Source organism: Nelusetta ayraudi, unplaced genomic scaffold, assembly GCF_046127955.1.
Source record: "Nelusetta ayraudi isolate G7.1 ecotype Tasmania unplaced genomic scaffold, CSIRO-AGI_Nayr_v1 ptg000007l, whole genome shotgun sequence".
Classification (NCBI taxonomy): domain Eukaryota; kingdom Metazoa; phylum Chordata; class Actinopteri; order Tetraodontiformes; family Monacanthidae; genus Nelusetta; species Nelusetta ayraudi.
This window is the reverse complement of record NW_027466057.1, coordinates 2,978,065-2,999,559: the sequence shown is the minus strand read 5'-3', so window position 1 is coordinate 2,999,559 and position 21,495 is coordinate 2,978,065. Positions and strand designations below refer to the sequence as shown.

The window sequence follows — 21,495 nt, the reverse complement described above, 5'->3', positions numbered from 1 at the left end:
CGGGGGGTTCGGTACCAGCAGCCGGGCCGATCAGCTGAGAAGAAGCACCTCTCTCCATTGACCAACCCGAAACCCCGTCTCCATGGAAACCGCCTCGGCGGCGCCGCGAGGGCTGGCTCGAGGGCTGCTGTGAATGGAGGTGACGTCACGGCGCCGGCGCCAGAGAGTCTGCTGCTCCGTAGACGGAGGGAGAGAGAGGGAGGAGGAGGAGGAGGAGGAGGCTGAAGGTATCCAGGGTGAGGCTGCCGCAGCCCGCAGCCGCTGGAGGTTCGCCGGCCGGGCCGGGGCGCTGCACCGACGTGCTCTTGCGCCGATTAATCACCTGCCTGTCAGGCATCAGTCAGGGGGGCGACGGGCGGAATGTTCACAGCTGCGGTGAGCGACGGGGAGACGAGCAGCAAATGGGAAAATCCTATTGCGCAGATGTGGACGCGGGCTGCGGGACTTTGAGATTGTATTAGAAATGCAGGAGGAGGGGGAGAGAAAATAGAACCGGGTCCGCAGACAGGAGACTGAGGGAGAAGCCCCCGGATCAAACAGTCAGACTGGCTTAGCAAATGCTGCAACATTCAACCAACCATTCTGTTGTTGTTGTTGTTGTTGTTTCTGTTTGTTTTGGTTTGATTTTATGCAGCACCAAATCGAACGAGCATCGTCATTTTTTTAATTTCCATGCAAATAAAAGTTCGGACTGGGTTTCCACAAAGGCTCCTGTCCGCCTCTTCTCTCTTGCAGAGTTAACTTTTTTTTAGGGGTCTATTTTGCCTGGTCGAATAATTCATACACAGCAACCAGTGTCCAATGCCGAGTTGTTGTTGTTCTTATATTTGTCATGTGTGTAACAAAAACAGAGCAGTCAGCATCTGCCCTCGGGGTCAATCAGCGAGCGCAGCCTCGAGCAGCAGCCTCCCACCTTCAGCTGAGGAATCGAGCTTGTAATTCCTGCAAACAAGCGGCTCATTCATAAAACATTCGAGTGTCAATAATCACCGTTCACGGCTCTTCACTTGTGAAAAGCAGTATTTTGTATTTTATTTTATTTTATTTTATTTTATTTTATTTTACGAGTGCGTGTGTGCCGTGATAACTGTCTGGGAGCTCCGAACACAAGAGACCCAAGTGCAAATTTGACATGCAGGCTCCAAAGTTCAAATTGCGGAGAGCAAAACTGTCGCAAACACTAAACTTGAAACGCTACATTTGTTCAATATGCAGATGCGTGACAAAGTAAAAACACTTGGCTGTTTTACTGTCCTGCCATGTGATCCTCTCTGGCTCCATGTTAATAATGGTAAATTGAAATATCTTCACTTTCAAACAACACTCTGCTTGCGGTGTCAATTAAAAAAAAAGAAAAAGAAATACAATAAAGATCGGCCCACCTCAATTCTCACAAGATTCATTGTCAAATTTTTTTTTCATATAATTTTTATGCTAAACGAGCTCGACTTTGCCCGCACAAACAAAAGTTTTGCTTCTCACAATGTCAAACTGCTCTTCACACCAGTCCGGGCTGGACCGAATTAGGAATCATCAGACTCGCCTGATGCGCTCCCTGTCATCACCTGCATCTCCTGCGCTGCCCGGGAAACCCTTTTTAGAATCATTGAGTGATGAACACATGCTGAATGTTTCTCCAAATAATAATAATAATAATAAAAAGTTTGTCTGCAGAAAATACGACGTGATTTTTTTTTTTTAAAAAGAAAGAAATTATATTTCGACCTACACACTTTGGTTTTCACATTTGCTGATCTGCATGAGAATAACCAAAAAACAATGGACTGAGCAAAAATCAAATGCAGCAAAGTCAACTGACAGCCGTGCGATTCATTAATTTCCCTGATCAGAAACAGGTAAGTGCTTAATTTTCCAAATTGCCCACCGGAGCGGAGCGGAGAAGCAGCGCCTCCTCTTCGGTTCCGCCTCCTAACCTGCGTTGCTACTGGTAACGCGGCCCCGGAGGGGCGGGGCTCGAGCCCGGCCAGCCAATGGCTCGCCTCGGAAGGCGTTGAGTGACTGGGGGGAGCTGCAGCCAATCAGCTGGTTGAGCCCGCCCACGCCGTATGCCCAACCTGCCCGCCTATATAAGGCGCTCTGACAGCTCGGTAATCCAGTCTTGATCGCTTCTCGCTCGTTTTTGCCTCATCAGAACCGAGATCGGCGAAGGAGCAAAAAAAAAAAAAAAAAAAAAAAAAATACGCTCACCGAACATATCTCGTTTTTCTCATAGTATTTAAACCTCTCGATCAAAGTCGGAAATTAAATAACCAACCCGAACCGAACCGGCAGAATGAAAGCAATAAGCCCCGTGCGGTCCTTCCGGAAGAGCAACGCGACCCTGTCGGAGCACTCGCTGGGAATTTCTCGGAGCAAGACCCCGGTGGACGACCCGCTCAGCCTGCTGTACAACATGAACGACTGCTACTCCAAGCTGAAGGAGCTGGTGCCCAGTATCCCGCAGAACAAGAGCGTCAGCAAGATGGAAATCCTGCAGCATGTCATCGACTACATCCTGGACCTGCAGATCGCGCTGGACTCGAGCGTGGCGCTCAGCAGCCTGCATCACCCCGCTCGGCCGGGCCAGCAGCAGCAGCAGCAGCAGCAGCAGCAGCAGCAGCAGCCGTCATCCAGGACCCCCCTGACCACCCTCAACACAGACATCAGCATCCTGTCGTTACAGGTAATTACGCCGTCCTTTTGAAAAAAGAAAGGAAGAAAAGAAAGAGAAACCTGCTTGTCTTTGTACTCTTTTTTAAAAAAAATTTTTATCCCCCCCCCCCCCCAGTATTTCTGCTTTTACGCGCAGACCCCCTTTGTGTCTTTCACCGTAACTCGCTCAAAATGGCTCGCTTGGATAATAAGACTTTTTTTTTTTTCTTTTTCTACTTGAATAAGACGAATGAAGCAATCCGACCTACATAGCAGTTGCAAACGTCCGAGACGACAAAGTCCGGCAGGATGTTGAGGGGGTGGGGGGGGGGAAAATAAATTAATGGAGGAAAATACAGAGAATTAACATTTGGTTCGCTTGTTTGTTTGTTTGTTTGTTTTCAGTCGCCGGAGTTGCCATCAGAGCTGATGACAGATGACAGCCGGACTCTACATCGTTAAAGCGGTAAGTAGGGCTGTGCACTCCGTGTGTGTGTGTGTGTGTGTGTGTGTGTGTGTGTGTGTGTGTGTCTGCTGCTGCTGCTGCTGCTGCTGCATTCTGTCCAGGGCTTCTCAGGCTCCACAACAGCCTGTCTCCCAGTCTGCTGCTGGAGCAGAATGGGCTAGAATTACTCAGCGAGCGATCCGTGTGTTTCGCTCTTCTCTCTCCCTGCCTGCTTGACGCGCGTCCTCGTCGTCTCGGGGTTCTTTTTTTTTTTTTTTTTTTTTTGCTGTTCCTCTTCCAATATGTTGGGGTTTTCTTCTTCGCAATATTCCCTAAATAAGAGCTCGAAGAATGGCTCGAATCGGATTCCTCAAAATGGACACAAGACAATAAAAATTGACGTAATGCGGATTTTTGAAAATAAAAAAATAAAAATAAAATACAACTGTAATGTAATGGGGATTCTCTGGGAATTCCGGTTTGTCAAGCAAAGTGAGGCAGCTGCGTAATATCATTATTATTATTATCTGTTCTGCTGTGTGTGTGTGTGTGTGTGTGTGTGTGTGTGTGTGTGTGTGTGTGTGTGTGTGTGTGTGTGTGTGTGTGTGTGGCGCGCGCGCGCGTTGAGCGTTGCGCCGATCCGGCGGCAGATCTTTGGCCCCCGAGGCTTCTGCCGCCGCGCTGTTACTGTCTATATAAGTAGCGACGAGACGCGCGGGCTCGTCGTCGTCTCGCAGCAGCCTCTTGTGTGTATAATGAAGAGCATCTGCAACAGGGAAATAATGGCTGTTTGGATTACTGCTACTACGATGTCTGCACATAATTGGTACAAGAAGTGGGCAGGCGCCAGCTGAGCGGCAATTACGCTGATTCTTCCCCAGATTGGAGGCTGAGAAGTTGCGCGAAAGAGAGAGAGAGAGAGAGAAGGGGGGGTGGGACTCTCTCTCTCACACACACACACACACGTGCACTTATGTGTGTGTGTGCGTGTGCGCGCATCTGGCAAGGCAGGGGTTTGCTCAGTATTGGGAGTGTTTGGTTAAATGTTAAAAAACTGCGGCTTCCTCCCTGGCGCCAGTCTGTCCGGATCTCTGCCCTGTTTGCATTTTCTAAACACGCCTCTCTCTCTCTCCCTGCCTCTCTCTCTCTCTCTCTCTCTCTCTCTCTCTTTCTCAATCTTTTGCAGGTGTTTGGTCAAGACGCGAGAGGGAAAAAAAACACACGCACGCGCGCGCGCACACACACACACACACACACACACACACACAGAGACACACACAGACAAGCACGCACGCACGCACGCAGGACCTGAGGAGCAGGACTTTCTCCCACCACCACCTTCCCCAACTCCACTGAACGCAACACGACCCCCTCTCCCCTCCCACAATTCCGACCTCCATCCTGTCCTCTTCCTCCAGGCCTGGACCCCCATCCCTCCATTTTTTTTTCTCTCTCTTCTCACGCTGAAAAATCAAGAGACTTTTTGCTTTTTCTTTGCTTATTATGGGACAATCTTAAGTGATGTGCTTTTTTTCTGTTTGGACACTTATTATTTAATTTAAGACTTTTTGTTCTTGTTTTGTTTTTCTAATTATTTGTGGGTCCTTTCTGGAAATGGAAGGCGCGTTTATACTCCCAGTGACAGTGGGAGGAAAAACGAGATTGTTGTCACAAGGATTATTTCTCCCTGTACGACCCCCACCCTTCGACCCCGCCCTCTCATCCTTCACCCTCTCTGCCTCCCCCTCAAACCTCCCCCGATTGTTTTCCTTGTCCAAGTCTTCGCTTTTTTTGCGGAGGCCAGAGCGTAAAAATAAGAAATGACAAACTTGGTTAGTTACTGTAAAAAAAGAAAAGAAAAAAAAAAAAAGAAGTTTAGTCTTGTCTTGTCAGAGTTGTTGGCACATGAAGGACTGGACGTTGTTTAAAAAAAAAATGAAAGAAAACATGTTAAACTGAGAGAATGGAACCGTGTGAACTCTCTCCGTCGGGAGTTTTTGACTTGTATAGTTGCAGGAGCTCGAAACTCCTGCAAAAGTGTAATGTTGTACTTAATTATGCTGAAACTTTTTATAAAAGTAATGTAAATTGTACCTTTTTTTTATACAAAAATAAATTCCAGAAAAGGCGAGTTTGAACCTGTGGTGTTTTGAAGGTGTGCGGGGGGGTGCATGTGTTGTTGAGGGGTCGGGGTGGGTGACTTTCACAGGTCCGTCAGTGGTGCTGGTGACGTCACTTAACGTGGGAGGGAGGGGTTGTGTGTCTGAACCCTGTTCGGAGGTCGAGGGGCGCTTTACGCACGACGCGCTGTGCGTAAAAGCGAATATCTGACTGACGCACGTCGCCACCAAGCCGAATCCCACGGCAGAGGGAGTCTCATCAGAACCGGGCCCCTCGTGTTTTCCCCCCGCGTCCGTCATGGTGTCAAAACGGTGTCAACACATCCCAGAGGCGCACACACGCACGACCCCAGGGCGCGCATAGTTGCGTAAAAGAAAGGGAACACGCCACCAGTTTTATTTTTTCACCTCTCGAGGCGCACTGGCACTCACACACACGTTTTACTTTCTCGCTTGCAATGTAAAGTAAATAGGATTAAATGGTTCAGCGTGACAGGCCGAGTCATTAGGGGGGTGGGGAGCGAGAGGGGTTAGAACAAAAAAAAAAAAGGGGAGGCAATTATGGGAAGGCAACTCGAGGTGGAACCGGCCTACTGATGCATTACTGATTCCAAGAGAAATATCCAGGTTGCTACTTCACCGGAGCAGTAAAGCCTTTTTCATTTCTTGTGTGTTTGAACAGTAAATTGGCTGCCTGCGGTAATCCTCCGAATTTGCCTCGCACACACACACACACACACACACACACCTTGAAAAGTTAGTCAGACAGGGGCAGCAAACGGCACCGGTGTCCCAAACAGGAATCGACCTAATCTTACCTGAATTCTCATGGCTCAGTCAAAAAACAAACGACAAAAAAACAAAACAAAAAACAACGCACTCGTTGCCGCAAAGTGGCACAAGATGACAAACTCCCGGAGTCAAGTGACTGCGGGCCTTTCTGCAGAATTGTAAATGTCGGTTTAAATGGTCATAAAAAAAAAAGAGAAGAAAATTGAGCCCATTTTACGACGAGCGATGTGCCTTCAAGTGGTTTCGGATGATGGACTTCAAGTGTCGCAGCAGCTGATAGATTTCAATACTGAGGAGCCTTTAAACATTTCGACAACTCAAAAAAAAAAAAAAAAAAAAAGCCCGTGATGATTGCAACCTCACCCAGGGATCGATTATCTGCACATCTGATACAGCAATCAACCCCGAATTACGTCCCCGGAAGTCCCCATGGCAGATCCCGGCGAGCCACCAAGCAGACGGATCCCGGTGCGTTCGCATGGACAGTGCGCCATCTATCGGACAGAAAGATAACATTGAAATCAAACCAGTCGCGCGGCCCCTTGTTTCGTCATCTCCTCTCCTTCCAATCGAACCGCGCTGCCAAACTTTTTGTTGTGCAGATCGCGTCCTGCCACACAATGGAAAGCAGATGCATTTCCCTCCCAGAAGAAGAAATCGCAAACATTTGTGTTGAGGTGCCACACACACAACTGTTTATTCACTCACAACAAGATGGCATTTCACAAGGATTCTGGTGGGGAGAAGGGGGGGAACACACACAATCATCACATATGAGACTGGGAGTTGCACTTCTATCTCTTCTAACACAGTAACTGCACTGCTGTCTACATTACATTTTTTTTTTTTTTCTCAACACAACTTCTAAGTACCAAACACAGCACGCGGACGTTACAAAACATTTCCTGTTCTATTTTCTCTGAGACAAGTTTTTTTTTTTTTTCTTTCCCCACTAGCATGCAATGACGTCCGTGGCGTCGACGAGAAGACACATTTCCACAAAACAGCGACATTATCAGGAGGAGATCTCCCAACTCGAAAGATTCAAAGGCCTTGTAACATGCAAACCAGTGGATGACGACACTAATCTAAGACTTTCTATTATCTTTTCTTTTTTCTTTTCAACCTGCAACTGCTACTTTCAAGTCACAGTGACCCTCCCGACAACCCTTAGCTGAAGCACCGGTGCCACGTCACCCCCCCGCAACTGTTCACCGTGCACTACAGAGCAGACGGGAGCATCGTGACGCACCAGACAGTCAGAATGAAATGAAACATTTTTCAATATTTTTTCGGACTTGCTCAACACAACAACAACAACAACAACAACAACAATTTTGAGGAAATGATGAACATCTTGACATGCTACGAGGCTTTTTAAGAATGTGGCGGATTATGATTTTGGTGTCGCAGGTTCTGGTTGTGGGCGGCAAAGGCGGTTGCGTTGGTGCTTCCGTGGGGTGACGATGATGATGATGATGATGATGATGATGATGATGGCGGGCGAGGGGTTGACGACCTCGACACGTTGGTGCCGCTACGATTTTTATTTACATTTTATTGATTTCGACAAGTTTTTTTTTTTTTTTCATTTGAAATTCAATTTTTGCACATGTGAAATATTATTGAATGGTATTTATACGGCTTCGCTAAGATTTACTCGCTAACTATCAATGTGTGTTTTGGAACTTGACAGGCGCTGCCTTTCAGAGGATGCTCTCCCTCTCGTCCCCCATGCTGATGGTGCGCAGGTTCTGGTTGTGGATGGCGGCTGCCGCCGTGGTGCCGGTGCTGCCAGGGGTGATGATGATGGCGGGCGAGGGCTCGACGGGCAACGCGGTGGTGGCGGCGGCTGCCGGGCGCTGGCGGCTGTTGTTGGCGTTGGTGTTGCTGCCGTCGCCGGGGTTGTTGTTGTTGCCGAGGGCGGCGGCGGCGCTGGCGAGGCCTCGGTTGAGGTTGCAGACGCCGCCGGCGTCCGAGCTCAGCCTCATGTCCAGCACGCCCGCGCCGTCCGGCGTGCTGGACATGAGGCTGACCTCGGACGCCGCCTCGGAGCAGATGGACATGCGGGCGGTGGCGTCCTGCTTCCTCGCCGCGGCGTCCGCCTCCCTGAGCGGCGCCCTCTCCTGGTCGGGGGAGGAACTGTCGGACGAGTCTTTCTTATCCGGGGCCACCTCGGCCGTGGGGGGCGGGGGAGGGGCAGCGCCGCCGCCACCGCGGAGCTTCCTGGGAGGGGAAGTCACGTCGCCCGCCTCCTGGTGGTGGTGGAGGAGGATGAGCAGGGGGTCGGACTCGGCCTCCACCGCTTCCTCCTCGTCCTCGTTGGGCAGCTTGTGGTACAGCGCCCCGCCCCCTCGCTTCCGGGTGCAGGGAGTGCGCGGGGCGGCGCCGTGGCTCTCGTCGTCCTCCTCGCTGATGGGGTCCAGCGGCGGGCCGTCGGCGAAGTCGGCGGCGGCGGCGTCGCCGCCCTTGGAGCCTCGCTTGACGAAGGATTTACGGCCGTCCTGGTCACCGCCTTCCTTGGCCTGCGGGAAGGGGGGGGGGGGGGGAGGAGGAGGAGAGAGATGAAGGGAATGATTCCCATGAGGAGGACGCAACTTGGCTGACGATGATAAGATCTTTTAGGCGATGCTGGTATTTGCCATCATCATTACAGAAGGGACAGACTCGCAAATACTTGCGCACTTTTATCTTCATCACGTGACGCCATCATGTGATACGATGGCCACGAAATTGTATTATTAGGTAAGTATGTGATAAAATAGCTGTATTCAATCCATTTTTTCCAGTGTTTTAGGAGTCATTTCGATAAAGAGCTGAATAACGTTGGGCTTCAAAGACTGATGTTTTGTTGTCAGGCTTTTGTTTCACTTTCAATTGACAATAAAGCACGTTTTCTACATATGCCATGATATGTTTTTTGCTCCTATGAGGTGGGTCACCAAAACCCTCCATCCACCTTCTCCTACTCCAGCCCCTCTGGCACATTATGGAACCCATTGTGCCCCGCCGGACGGCTCACCCACCCCTTTGTCCTCTGAAGCGGCCGCCTGGAGGAAGTGTCCCGGGTGGGGCTGCACGGGCCGCTCCCCGCCCCTGCCGGAGATCTCCAGCTGGGACATCTGAGTGATGTACTCCGTGTAGGCGTCGCGGTACTCGGCCTGCTGCTTGTCAGTCAGCTTGCAGATGTCGTTGGACGATTCCTGAGAGTTGAGGCTGGACATGCTCAAGGTGCGATGGTTCGGGACCTGGCGACGAAAACACGACAATATGATTATTATTTTTGGGGGGAATTTTTAGAAGGATTTTGAGAATGACTGGATGCTGATGTTCTGCAGCAGAGGTGTAAAAACTTTATGCATCACACACTGGGGAAGTGAAATTAGAGTGAACACGCTGATATAACTCGGCAAACGGTTATTCCCCAGAGTGAGAAGAAAAACTCTTTTAAAAAAATGATTAATCTGCAAATTATTATTAATAATAACAATTTGCAGTAAACTTATCGGAAGTGATTTTGGTGAAACATAGTAATGAAATTCAGCAAAAAGTTATTCCCCAGTGAGCGATGAAATATTATCATTATGATTGTTATTAACCGCAGTTACACTCAATCAAACCAGCCACCTTGCACTGAACCTTCACTGAGCAGCGCATCGAAAGTCGTGCGCTAACGTGGCGGACAGTGAAAGAAGGAGCTGGAGAAGAACACACGCAAAGTGGGAGTGACGGCAAAACGAATTTCAGACGTCTCCGCGGCGCGTGGTTACGATCACTCAAACTGACAAGGAAACGAGATATAAAAAAAACAACAAACGTGAAAAAAATGCGCTTAGAAACGCTGTAATTACATCATGAGCCAATGAAACGTTCACAATGTGACAAGTGGGTACCAGTGATGAATTTGCTGCCAAGAGACAGCAGGCAGAGTGGAAGCGAAAGCCACACAGTTTTGCTTTCTTTCTTTTTGTGTTTTTTTTTTCCGAGTCAGATTATTTGAATTTGAAAAAGAAGACAAAAAAGGGAAACGGGGCGCAGCAGAGCCGGCGCTCGACTAAACGAGGGCCTCTCGACACCTTTTGGTGAGAGGCCCTCGAGTGCGTCTTTCTATTCGTGACGAACCGCGGGCTTCCTCCACAGTGTGAAAACACACACAGACAGACACACTGTGACAAAACCTGCTGTGGTCAGCAGACAAGCGCCTTCACAATTGCGTTTGTTCTCACGGGCGTTCCTTCAGACACTCTGCTAGTTGTGTTGGTGTCGAGTGACTCGCAGGCAAAACTCACGAGCTCTCACCAAAAAAAAAAACAAAAACAAAAAAAAACCCTAAAAAACCACACTTGTTGTTTGTAGTAACATCGCTAACAAAAGAACAACCCTGAACTGACCACCGTCCACTGGGCGTTGTTGCTATGGCGCGGCGCCTCCTCCAGGCCGGTTGCGCTCAGCTCCTCGAAGCTCAGGTTGAGGCCGAAGCCCGCCGCGTCTTGCAGGACGCCGCCGGAGCGTCTGGCCGGCTCGGCGTGGTGCACCACGCTGCTGCTGCCTTGCTCGCTGGCCGCCCGCGACTCATCCAGCAGCACCGCCTGGCTCTCGGCGTGCCGCTGGTCCATCACCTAAGGGTCAGACAATTTTGTTTCGGGACTCAGTATCCATCAATCAATCAATCAATCAACCAAGAGATCACACTGAACATGGAGGAGGGTTGAGCGTGTTTGTCTGAATGTACGTCTATGTTTGTGTTTCAATGTGGGAACCTGTAGCAGTTGTACTGACAACAAATTCCACCAGCTTGGCTGGCTGTGTGGTCATAAAAGAATCAATCAATCAAAATGTTGACAGTGTCTATACTTTACTTAGTTGCTTCATCTATAATCAGACATGCAGGTTTGCTCGTAGCCTACATGTTTCAGTGAAACGCTTCCGTCTTTGTCCTGGCGTCAACTCTGATGAAGACGCTGTTCCGTCTAACTGTCATGTCGACGTGTCCAAGACGAAAAATCTAAGATTTAGACGCAACTCTACACACCCTATTTTATTTTATATTTTAAAGACTGAACTTTTAAAGGACCAGTGTGTAAAATTTGGCTTGATTCGTGATTTTTATCTCGGTAAAAACTGAACATACTGCCCATAAATACATTAATGTAGTGTATACTCAAAGTCATTTGGTTTTCCTACCCTAGAACGGTTCTCATATATGTATATATGAGTATGGATAGAACAATAAGGGTTTTGCTCCTAGTTAGCTGCCATCTTGCGCCGCCATGTTTTGCTGAAGCCTGCCTGCCAGCGCTCTGAATGCCGGGCTTCCTTAAAAAATACTACGCACTGGAGACCTCTAAAGACCTGACAATGAATAAAGGCCAAGGCTGTTTCAGTTGAACCCTTTTCTTCGACAACAACCTCTGCTCACTCAGGTCAACAGCCCGCCGCCAACCAGGTGCTTTTTGCCACCGTCCTGGCGACTCGGAGCCAGTTAGCGCAGCTAGCGATAAGGCCGCAGCACTTTCCCAGCCACGTCGGATCTCCTGTTAAACACAACCAATCCGGGCCACTGGTCTGGTATTAGGAGCGCAGACAGACATCTGCTGAAGCGGAGCCAGTTACATGTGTTAGTGATTTCAGCCCCCGGCTCAGCCGGCCGGGCTCCTGGCTGACTGGCTGGCCGACTGGCTTGATTTTGACTGGTGCCATTTCTTCTCCTAATGCGGATTATAAAATCCCCCGCACCAGAAGATGTGGTGCTGCACGAGTCGCCGCCTTGCCGCGAAATAAACAAGAGCTGGTCCATATTACGAAGGCTGGCGGTGAGACTGAGGGACTTTACTGCTCCAAGCAGAGACTGAGGAGGAAAACTGTGTTTTTCAACCATTTTTGACATTGAAAAGAAATTCCATGGCACACCACCAACCAAAAAAACAAATAAAATGACACTTTTTTGCCTAATAACAACAACGTGGTCTCTTTGTTTGAAACATGGGCCTGTTAGATGCTCACAAAGCTGCCATGGAACTGATGGGAGAAAAATAGGCTCACATCTTTTTTATTATGTTTTAGATGAATTATGTGAAATTGGATCATTTTAACTTGATCTCACAGTACACCGTGTGCTGCATCACAGTGGTTGAAAAACACTGTTTTAAACGGGTGATCAGTCCTAAAGAGACACCCAAGTGAAAAGACTCTGGCGGATGGATCATTTCTTGACCCACTTCTTCCAGTGTTTGTATGTGTGTGTGTGTGTGTGTGTGTGTGTGTGTGAGACAGAGAGAGAGCGAGAGAAACAACAGGCCGTCCAAACGTCCTCTCACCGTTCCTCTGAACAGCTGCCAGTCGCCAAAGTTCATCTCCATCTCTTTCTTCAGCTCGTCCAAGTTGCACTGAGACAACACGCGCCCGTTGATGTTGGCCTGCAGCGGACACAGAGGGTTGTTTTTTTATTTATTTATTTTTTAACTCTTTGGGGATGAGGGGGCGCTAGGTGTGCGGAGGAGGTTGGAAGGGCTGTCGAACCTTCTTGACAGTGGCGCCGTACTGGGGCAGCATGGCGGCGTCCATGCCGTCGATGTGCTTGATGAGGTCGCACACGGCGTCGGTGTTCATGGAGCTGAGCGGGACGGCGGGCGGGACCTGCGCACACGGGGCCAACATGAGAACACAAGCGTGGCCGCGAAAGAGTTTTTCATTTTTTTTTTGTTGCTGTGAGTAAAGGACAAAGACTCGCACTCTGTTAGAGCGACACGTTTGATTAGAGAGAGAAAACAAAGGAGCAGCGACTCCCGGCAGACAGGCAGACTGAGTGTTATTTCAGCGTGTTTTGCACGTTGCGCTGGCTGACTGGGAGGCGCGCAGAGGTGCGAAGCCTCAGCCCCACGTAGTAACTCTCCGCTCCAGTCACACAGTCAAAGTGTAAAAGTAAACAGAGACGGGGCGGCCGGCCCAAATACACCTTAACCTGCCGCCGCCGCCGCTCGTCCTGCTCTGTGTATACACAAGCGCGGGGCACTTGAGAGGTTGGAGTCTGCGAGTCTGGGTGCCCTGGGTACGCTGCCTGTCTGTCTGTCTGTCTGTCCCACTGACGCGCCGCCATCTGGCACGGAGGCCTAAACAAAACCGGCCCCATCCGTCAGGTCCGACCGGTCCCTTCATCCCTCCATCCCTCCATCCTCTCCTTCCTTCCTTCCTCCCGTCCTCCTTCCCTTCAAGCTGAGGGCACTGACCACCCACCGGCTTTTCTACTCCCCTGGATTTCCCTCCTTCCCATTAGTCATCTCCACTTTCTCCTGCTATTAACACCATTAAGGCCACCGGCGCTTTGTTTTGGGCTTAAAAGGGCGAGAGGAGAATGGAGGCGAGGCCGACTGTAGCTGCGTTTCCATTAGTCCTAGAGTTGAGCGAAACCTAAATATCGCAATAAAAAAAAAAAATGGTCATGGAAACACCTACACTTCGAAAAACCTCTGAAATATCGCTAAGGTTTCACGAGGTGGTTTTTCAGATGTATCGATAAAGGTTTATCGCAAAAGTGTCATGGAAACACTTTTTTTTTTGGCATTAACACGTCAGCGGACGTCACATGACCACTTCACTTCATGTGAAAATGGCGCGTCATGTTTGGACGGTGGCGGAGACAGAATATTTTTTATAATTTAAGTAATGAAAGAGAACAATATTACAACCATTGTTGATAGCAAACAAATGTAAACAAACACAAGCAACCGTAATTCGAGATTTTACGAGAATTACGCCTCATGCGCTTCACACAATGGAAACACCTGCAAATCGCAATTGTACTTTGTCGAAATTTTTTGAAATATCGTACTTATTTTGCGAAAGACTGCAATGGAAACGCAGCTTGTGAGCGCTTGGGAAAAACGTCAAAATGACAAAAAAACAAAAAAAAACAGGCACTAAAACAGAGAGGACGACCTCTCTGCATTTCTACGTGGTTTCGGTCAAGATTCATTCCAGCAATGAAGCTACAGTACGTTAGTGATTCTACTGAGCTACGATGTTAACTTTTCTACGTGACGGCAACTACGTCTACGTCTCTCTCTACCGTGCATGCTTGGTAGTACCAGGCCGGTGCGGTGTTAGGGGGCTGAGGTGGTGACGTGTGAGAGGGAGGATGAGATGAACAAGTTGGGACTTGAAGGGAGTGGAAAAAAAAAAAGAAGAAAAGCTGAAGGCGTGTACCTGCTTTACTTTGAAAGGCTGCAACTTTAAACGCTTGAAATGGAGGGACAAGAGCAGACAGACGGATTAAAAAAAAAAAAAAGTGAGACGAGGGCCACGCGAGGGGCTGCGTGTTTGGCGGCACCTGTGGAGGAAAACAGTGAGCTGGAGGAGAGGAGGAGAGGAGGAGAGGAGAGGAACGGCGAGAGACGGACAGGAGGCTGAGTCTCGCTGGAAAGAGACGCTTCTTTACAGGAAACTGCAGATCCGAGTGGAAAAGAAGCTACCAAACGCCAAGCTATTAACGCTAAAACATTTTGTTTGTTTAGCTTTTTTTGTTTGTTTTTTTTTCCGCTGGTTTCTACCGGCTGTCGAGACGGAGAGAACGACCTCTCTTTCCCCCCCGCAGAGAGAGAGAGAAAAAAAGCAGAAGTTCCAATTTCGGGAACGGCTCGAATTGGACTCCTCGATACAGACGGCAGAAAGCGTCTATTCTAAGAAATGCGAGCGAAAGGCGCGTGCCTACGTGTGTTTGTGTGAAACCCTCCCAGTGTGTGTGTGTGTGATTGTGAGTGTGTGTGTGTTTGTGTGATAAGACTGTAATTACAGCTGGGCTGAGCTCAGGGCTGGGCAGAAGGATGGGGAAGAGGAAACAGAGCTCTGTGAGGGAGGAAGCGTCTTGGTAAGGAGATAAGCTCTACCAGAGCCGGGGCTCATTGTCAGCCCGTGGATGTGTGCGCCGTGCACGTGTGCGGGTGTGTCTGAGTCTGCGAGTGTGTGTGTGTGTGTGTGTGTTGCCAGCCCCCCCAACAGTTGCTCTGATGATAATCCCGGCAGCACGAGAAATCCACACTCGCACTTATATCAGCTCAGCAATTACACTGGGCTTGGCCCGCTTACATATCAGAAAAGAGTCGGGCGAGCGTCCACGTGCGCGCGTGCACGCGTGCACGGCGCACACTCCCAGATTTGCGCACCAACACGACACAAAGAGATCAAGTGCGAACCACGGCGGGACGCGATAGGCTAATATATACACGGGAAGAGAAGAAGAAGAAAAAAAACGATCGGCGATGAATGTGTGAGAATGTACACGAGAGGAGAGGAAACAAAGGCGAGGGGGTTAGGGGGGAAAAAAAGGAAAAAGAAAGGGGGTGAAAGTATAAGGCGCGGGAGAAAGGAAAGCGATTAAAATGAGAATTTAAAGGGAGAGAAGTGCGGACAGAGAGAGGAAGGAACGCTGCGTGGTAATCTTTATTCGAATCTCGCACGTCGCTCCTTCAAATGCTCGCTGGCAGCGCCCTGATAAGTGGCTTTGTGGAGGGAGAGAAAAAAAAAAGAAAAAGAAAAAAATCTCCAGAGAACAGTTATCTTCAAACTGTTCTCATAGCTGCTGCTGCTGCTGCTTTCTCGAGGAAAGAAAGACAAAAAAAACTTGCGAACTCCTCGCGAACTTGTCGCCACTAGGAGTGAAGTTCTCCTACGGCGGCGCCGTCCCCTGAAGCGACTTAAAAGAAAAAAAAAAAAAACATTTGATTCAACCGTCGACGACCTCCAAGACCACGCGAGAGACGCACCGCTTGTCATTGTTAGTCTTCAAAATAGATGCAGTTAAGGAACCTATGGTGAGCATCGGGCAGGAAGTGCGTCAGCCTTTGGCCTACAAACCGCATTTAACCGCCACGACAACAGAAGAAAAAAAAAAAAGGGTGTCAAACCGACAGCGTGCTTCGAGCACATGCAGTGCAGGACGACAGAGAGAGAGACGACACGGAGGTCAAGCAACGCGCGACTACTGGGGGACTGACTTGTGTCGCTTCACAACTGTGACTACGTGTTACCACGGCGGCTTGGGGCGGACAGCAGGAGGAAGAGGAGGAGGGGGAGGAGGGGTCTTCTCTGGTGTTCTCTGCAATAACATCCTGATACAGAAGGGGGGAAGAAGTGCGTTTTACAAGGCAGGAACGGCCTCAGTTGCAGGTGTGGAGGCTGAAGGGAGTCAGAGTGATGGGGGCGCACGTCGGGCGCAGAGGCAGGAAATACAGGGTGACGTTAGCGGCGCGAGGAGGGAAAAGTGGAAGGAAAAAGTAAAGAGGGAAACTGCAAAAGATGATGTATGTATATGAAACAGTGTTTTATCCCCGGGGATGACTGAATCATAACAGTAATGATTAGGGATGCACTGATACTCGATACCAAGTATCAGGTATCGGTAACGATACTGGGGTTAAGTACTCTACTACACTAATACCAGTTGTTTATGTTTTTATATGACAATATTGTTGAATTTGTGTTTGTAATGCAGTGAAACTTGTTCTAGAAAAACATGCTGAAAAATAATAATAAATCAAAGTCAGTCAGTAATGTGTAGTTTTTAAGTACTCGGTATCGTAATTCCCGTAAAATCTCTTGTGGGACGAGATTTTACAAGAATTACAGCTTATGCGCGTCACACCATTCAATGGAAATTGTACTTTGTCGAAATTTTGACAAATAGTGCTTTTATTTTGCAAAAAAAAAAGGAAAACACAGCTAATACCAGTATCGGTGAGTACTGAATTGTATGTACTCGTACTCTACTTCTTCTGCAGTTCTGCAGTGTACATGTGGCATCGGTGCATCACCACTAATAATGACCATCATGTTTTATTGAGCAGTCGCTGCTGAGAAACAGACAAAGCACAGATGTGAAGATCAACAGATTAAAACATTCAATCATCTGGGCACAGAAACGACGTTGCGGCCCAAGAGGACGACGGTGGCAGCCGGCGCCGGGTTCTGTCCGGACAAACTCTACTTACAAGTCCACCGATGTTGTCCTTGGCTTGACCAGGTAGTTTAATGGAGTGGCGGAAGGATGGGGGGACGTGATGGGAGTAATGCCTCGGCTGGTGATACACGTGATGGGGGAAATAGGGCTACAGGCGGGTCGGGGGGCGAGGGGGAAAGAAAAAGGAAGGAGAGCGGAAAAAACAAATGAAATGAAAATCACACAGGGGAGGTCATACACCGCACACAACACAAATAGGGAAAAATAAATCAATGAATAATAAATGCGGGGTGGTTAAAAAACAAAAAAAGGTGGGGGTGGGGCTTCATCGGTTTCACCAGTTGTTTTCCTTTTCCTCTGTTTTTTTCACCCACTATATGGAAACCTCAAGAACTTCCGTGTCTCACCCGGTTGTAGAAGGGGTGCTGGGGTCCCGTCATCCCGCTGAAGTAGGCGCTGTGGGGCTGCGGGGGCAGCGGCCGGGCGAAGGAGCCCGACGGCGAGCAGGCGAGCGACTGCGGGCCGTACGCCGACTGCGGCCGGTGCACGGCCTCCTGCAGGGGCAGCGTGGGGTAGGTCACGCCCCCCATGTTGATCTGCTCCCGGGCCGCACGCACGTCTGAGAGAGACAGAGGGAGGGAGAGACGGGTTGAGAGGAGAAGGTTGTTCTGTTTTTTTTTGCGATGCCCCTACGAGCGTCTTGGCCACGACTATAAAGATCTGACGATCCGCCCACGCTGGGGTCGATAATTCAGCCGCTGTTTCATCACAGGAGGGGAGTCGAGACCCCAGCGGATCCGCAGAGGGAACGAAAATCAAACAAAACCAACAGCAACCTTTAAAGGGAACATATAAAAGTTCACATGGTAAATGTCTCCTCCACTCCTTAGTGATAGTGATACCCTGTGTTCCTCCGTCCTGTCAAAAGACTCCAAGGAAATGACAGAAGTCCATCAGTCACTTCTTTTCCTTGCTCCACCTTTTAAAAGCAGTGGAGTGGTTGTCAACTGGAGGAGTCTCAGGACCCACATCTTCCCCACATATTTCTTTTTCGGATAATGAAGTTGAGACTTAAATTTATTCCACAGCACTTGAATTTATTCCAGAAAAATAAAAACGCTAGCCCACTTTCTATCATGCCAGGTAAATCAATTTATGCAACTACTGAATTGAATTGTGTGTCCTGCAAAATAAATGCCCAACATTTTCTCTATTAAATATATGTATTTTTGAAAATGCCAATGAATCCCCGACCCGATCAAAACTGCTCCATGACCCACTCTTGGGTCGCAACCCACCAGTTGAGAAACGCTGTTTTTTGGAAACGAAATACCTGCTAAAGTACGCATTTCTAGAAATCAACCCTTTGTGATGTCTCACAGAATCCTAGATGCCTCACTGGTACTGCTCCATTGGCAGTGACAACAACAACAACTCCATCGAGTTGTTTGCTGCAACCTCACTTTACGACGAGGTGCAAAATGCAGAAGGAAGAACTGCAGGGTTTTTAGCAGGAAGGCACCAGGGGCCTTTAATACGCACGCTTTCTGGAGAGCTTTTTGGGGATAATTGACCATGTGATGCAGCTCCACTGGGGGCCTCGGATTAAAAAGCGTGATGAGGGACTTTTAAACTAAGAATTTCTTTGGTTGAGCTAAAAAAATTAATTAATTAATAGCAGTCGTGTGATGACTCGCAAGTCTGCGGGTTAGCGGAGATGCTAGCATCTGAAATTATCGTCTCGAAGAGGGAAGGAGGTGGGGGTGGGGGTTGGAGGTGGAAACAGCGGCGGCTCTGTGCGGCGGAGTGAGGAAAGCGAGAAGCAGGAACAGAAGCAGCAACAGAAGCAGGCACCAGAATGTCTCCTGCTCACACAAGTGGCTGCTGAATGACACGGCGAGTGAGAGCCAGTCGGGCCTCCGCAGCACAATGAGGCCCTTATATGATCCAGTGACTCAGGACCATGGGCGCCTATCACTGACGGAGACACAGTGGCGGCCCACCAGCCAGCCACAGGACACCATCACTGACTGACTGGATGACTGACTGGGTGGGTGACTGACTGACTGACTGGGTGGGTGGCTGACTAGCTGGCTGACTGACTGGTTGGCAGTAGACTGACTGACTGACTGGCTGGCTGACTGACTGGGTGGCTGACTGGCTGGGTGGCTGACTAGCTGGTTGACTGACTGACTGGGTGGGTGACTGACTGGGTGGCTGACTGGCTGGCTGACTGACTGACTGGGTGGGTGACTGACTGGTTGACAGTAGACTGACTGACTGACTGACTGACTGGCTGGCTGGCTGGCTGACTGACTGGCAGACTGACTGGTTGACAGACTGATAGACTGACTGACTGGATGACTGACTGACTGATTGGATGACTGGATGGCTGACTGACTGACTGACTGGCTGGTTGGTTGACTGACTGGCTGGCTGCTTGACTAACTGACTGAATCACAGGCTGACTGACTGGGTGCCCGACTGACTGACTGACTGACTGACTGACTGACCGACTGAATGGCTGGTTTATTGACTGACTGACTGGATGACTGGATTACTGACTGACTGACTGGCAGACTGACTGACTGAATAGCTGAATGGCTGACTGACCGGCCGCAGAAGCAGTGGAAGGAGGGAAAAGAGCGGCTGGTGGTGCAGCTTCCGTTGCACTGTGGAGGTGAAAACACACACAGACACACACACACACACACACGCACACACACACGCAAAACAAGCAAACACATGCTGCACTGCCGCACGTACACAAAACACCTCGGTGCTGATGTCTCGTGACTCAGCCGAGCTGCTCAACGGAACAGATTTTGTGTGTGTGTTTAAATGTTTTCTCGCGGTGCCGTCGCGCAGTGACGCAGCGCCTTCACACCGGGCGTCACTGACACTCCTGCTGCATGGGCCGAGCACACGCTGACGCACGGTAGCGAAAACTACAGAGCCACTTTATGAGGGAGACGCAACTCTGGTGTCGAGGGAACAGCGAACTGTCAACTTTGTTTTGTTCATTTTGTTGTCGTTTTTTTTTAATTAGTGCACGGCTGTGGGCAGATGGGTGACGGGAGACGGAGAATATTGTTCCGATTCATCAGCGCTGCAGTGGGAACCTGCTCGAGATCTCATTGTTTGGAAATGGGAAGCGGGCTGCGAGTTCCGAGGGCTGCGTCCGTGCGGTGGGACACCGCTGCGTCCGTGTGAGTCATCTCGCCGTCAAATGAGCAGGCAATTCACACAGCAGCGCACAATAATGTCAAACATTTTTTATAAATGGGATCTTAAAATAAAAATGTTTTTAATTTTTAGTATTTTTATTTATTTTAGTTTTGTGACGACCCATGAAGACTTTTCACTATTGTTGACTCCGCTGCCCCATCTGGCCAACAGTGGAAGTGCTTCCAACATCTTTTAGTTTTCCCGAATGCATTTGGTCCGGAAGCTGGGAAAAGACACTGTAGGATGTATTGGGAGGAGGTCATGTACCGATATGGATGGAGCAGCCTCACAGGAAGAACTGTGCAAATCTCTCTAGCCCTCTGAAAAAGCAGCCCAGTTAGCCTTATGTTTACAGCTTACCACTTCCTGATGATTTGTTGTACTTTTCACTTGTTTTGGAAAAAACAAAGCAACAGAGAGACATGTCACCGACATGTGAGGGGGGCCACCAGTGAGCTCTGTCGGTGCTCTTTGTGACATCACAAAGGGTTGACTTCCACCACTTTTTTTGGTATATGCTCTATAAAAAGTGGAGCAAGCAAAATAAGTGAGACTGAGGGGAAACAAGAGGTAGAGGATGTCTGTAAAGTCAATTTTGTATCAGGTTGGATCCCCAAGACCTCCGAGATAGCCGGTTCAACGACAGCATCTCTTCTGCTGTGTGGTTGACTGGCATCTTTAAGTGTCAGGTTTAAGAGAACGTGGAGCTCAGTGCTGTCACAAGATCCCCAACGCACCAAATAAGGCAGTGTCGTGGAAGCCCTTGTCAACCACCGCTAAAGACATATTTAGGCTTCATTTTGCCATGCGCGCTCCATCCGTCGACATAAGTGGCCAGAGTGTGTACAAACCCGCTATGATCTCCCTGAGTTTGGGGTCCAGGTTGACGGTGCAGGGCAGAAACATCTCCACGTCGCGGGCGGCCAGGACGGGCATCCTGGAGGAGAGGAAGACCTCGAAGCTGCGAACGTCCCCGTCGATCTCCAGCAGCGGCTCCACGTCCTTGGTGGTGGGAATGTTTTTGGATATCCTTCAGGAGCGCAAAAAGGACAGAAGAACTCTTGAGCAGGGGATAACGAGGTAATCGCCTAATTGAATCTCCTTGAGATTATTTTCTGGTTTAAATTAGGGAAATGAAAAAAAGTTTGCATTCTGCAATTTTTCACCGTCGCCGGCCGAGGCTGTGACGTGCAGTAGCACAATTTTAGGACGCACACGGTCCACATTATTAGCGTGAAAGTTTACCCAAAATCCTAACCTCTAGATTCACGCTGGGAGGGGAGGAGAGGAGAGGAGGTGGAGGGATG

General features: G+C 49.3%; 3 protein-coding genes across 8 annotated transcripts in view; 2 read left to right on the top strand and 1 right to left on the bottom strand.

Annotated features, from left to right (window-relative positions):
- rps6ka1 (ribosomal protein S6 kinase a, polypeptide 1) overlaps positions 1-21,495 on the top strand; it is a 377,179-nt gene that overhangs the window by 281,185 nt on the left and 74,499 nt on the right. The window lies entirely within an intron of this gene.
- id2a (inhibitor of DNA binding 2a) lies at positions 2,159-5,228 on the top strand. The gene is made up of 3 exons (XM_076017879.1): positions 2,159-2,683; positions 3,058-3,118; positions 4,284-5,228. The coding sequence occupies exons 1-2, from the start codon at positions 2,294-2,296 to the stop codon at positions 3,112-3,114; spliced, it is 447 nt and encodes a 148-aa protein (XP_075873994.1). The 5' UTR covers positions 2,159-2,293; the 3' UTR covers positions 3,115-3,118; positions 4,284-5,228.
- Positions 6,676-21,495, bottom strand: part of kidins220a (kinase D-interacting substrate 220a) — a 46,891-nt gene continuing 32,071 nt past the window's right edge. For 5 of the 6 annotated variants that reach the window (XM_076017880.1, XM_076017884.1, XM_076017882.1 and 2 more), the window contains exons 24-32: positions 21,040-21,218; positions 17,368-17,579; positions 16,992-17,108; positions 14,212-14,244; positions 12,529-12,645; positions 12,327-12,425; positions 10,401-10,628; positions 9,036-9,257; positions 6,676-8,534 (exon numbers count right to left, since the gene is read on the bottom strand). In XM_076017880.1, the coding sequence (XP_075873995.1) occupies positions 7,716-8,534; positions 9,036-9,257; positions 10,401-10,628; positions 12,327-12,425; positions 12,529-12,645; positions 14,212-14,244; positions 16,992-17,108; positions 17,368-17,579; positions 21,040-21,218 (2,026 nt within the window). In that variant the 3' untranslated portion in view covers positions 6,676-7,715. The remainder of the gene's footprint in view (positions 8,535-9,035; positions 9,258-10,400; positions 10,629-12,326; positions 12,426-12,528; positions 12,646-14,211; positions 14,245-16,991; positions 17,109-17,367; positions 17,580-21,039; positions 21,219-21,495) is intronic. The other variant, XM_076017886.1, reaches the window with a different exon arrangement.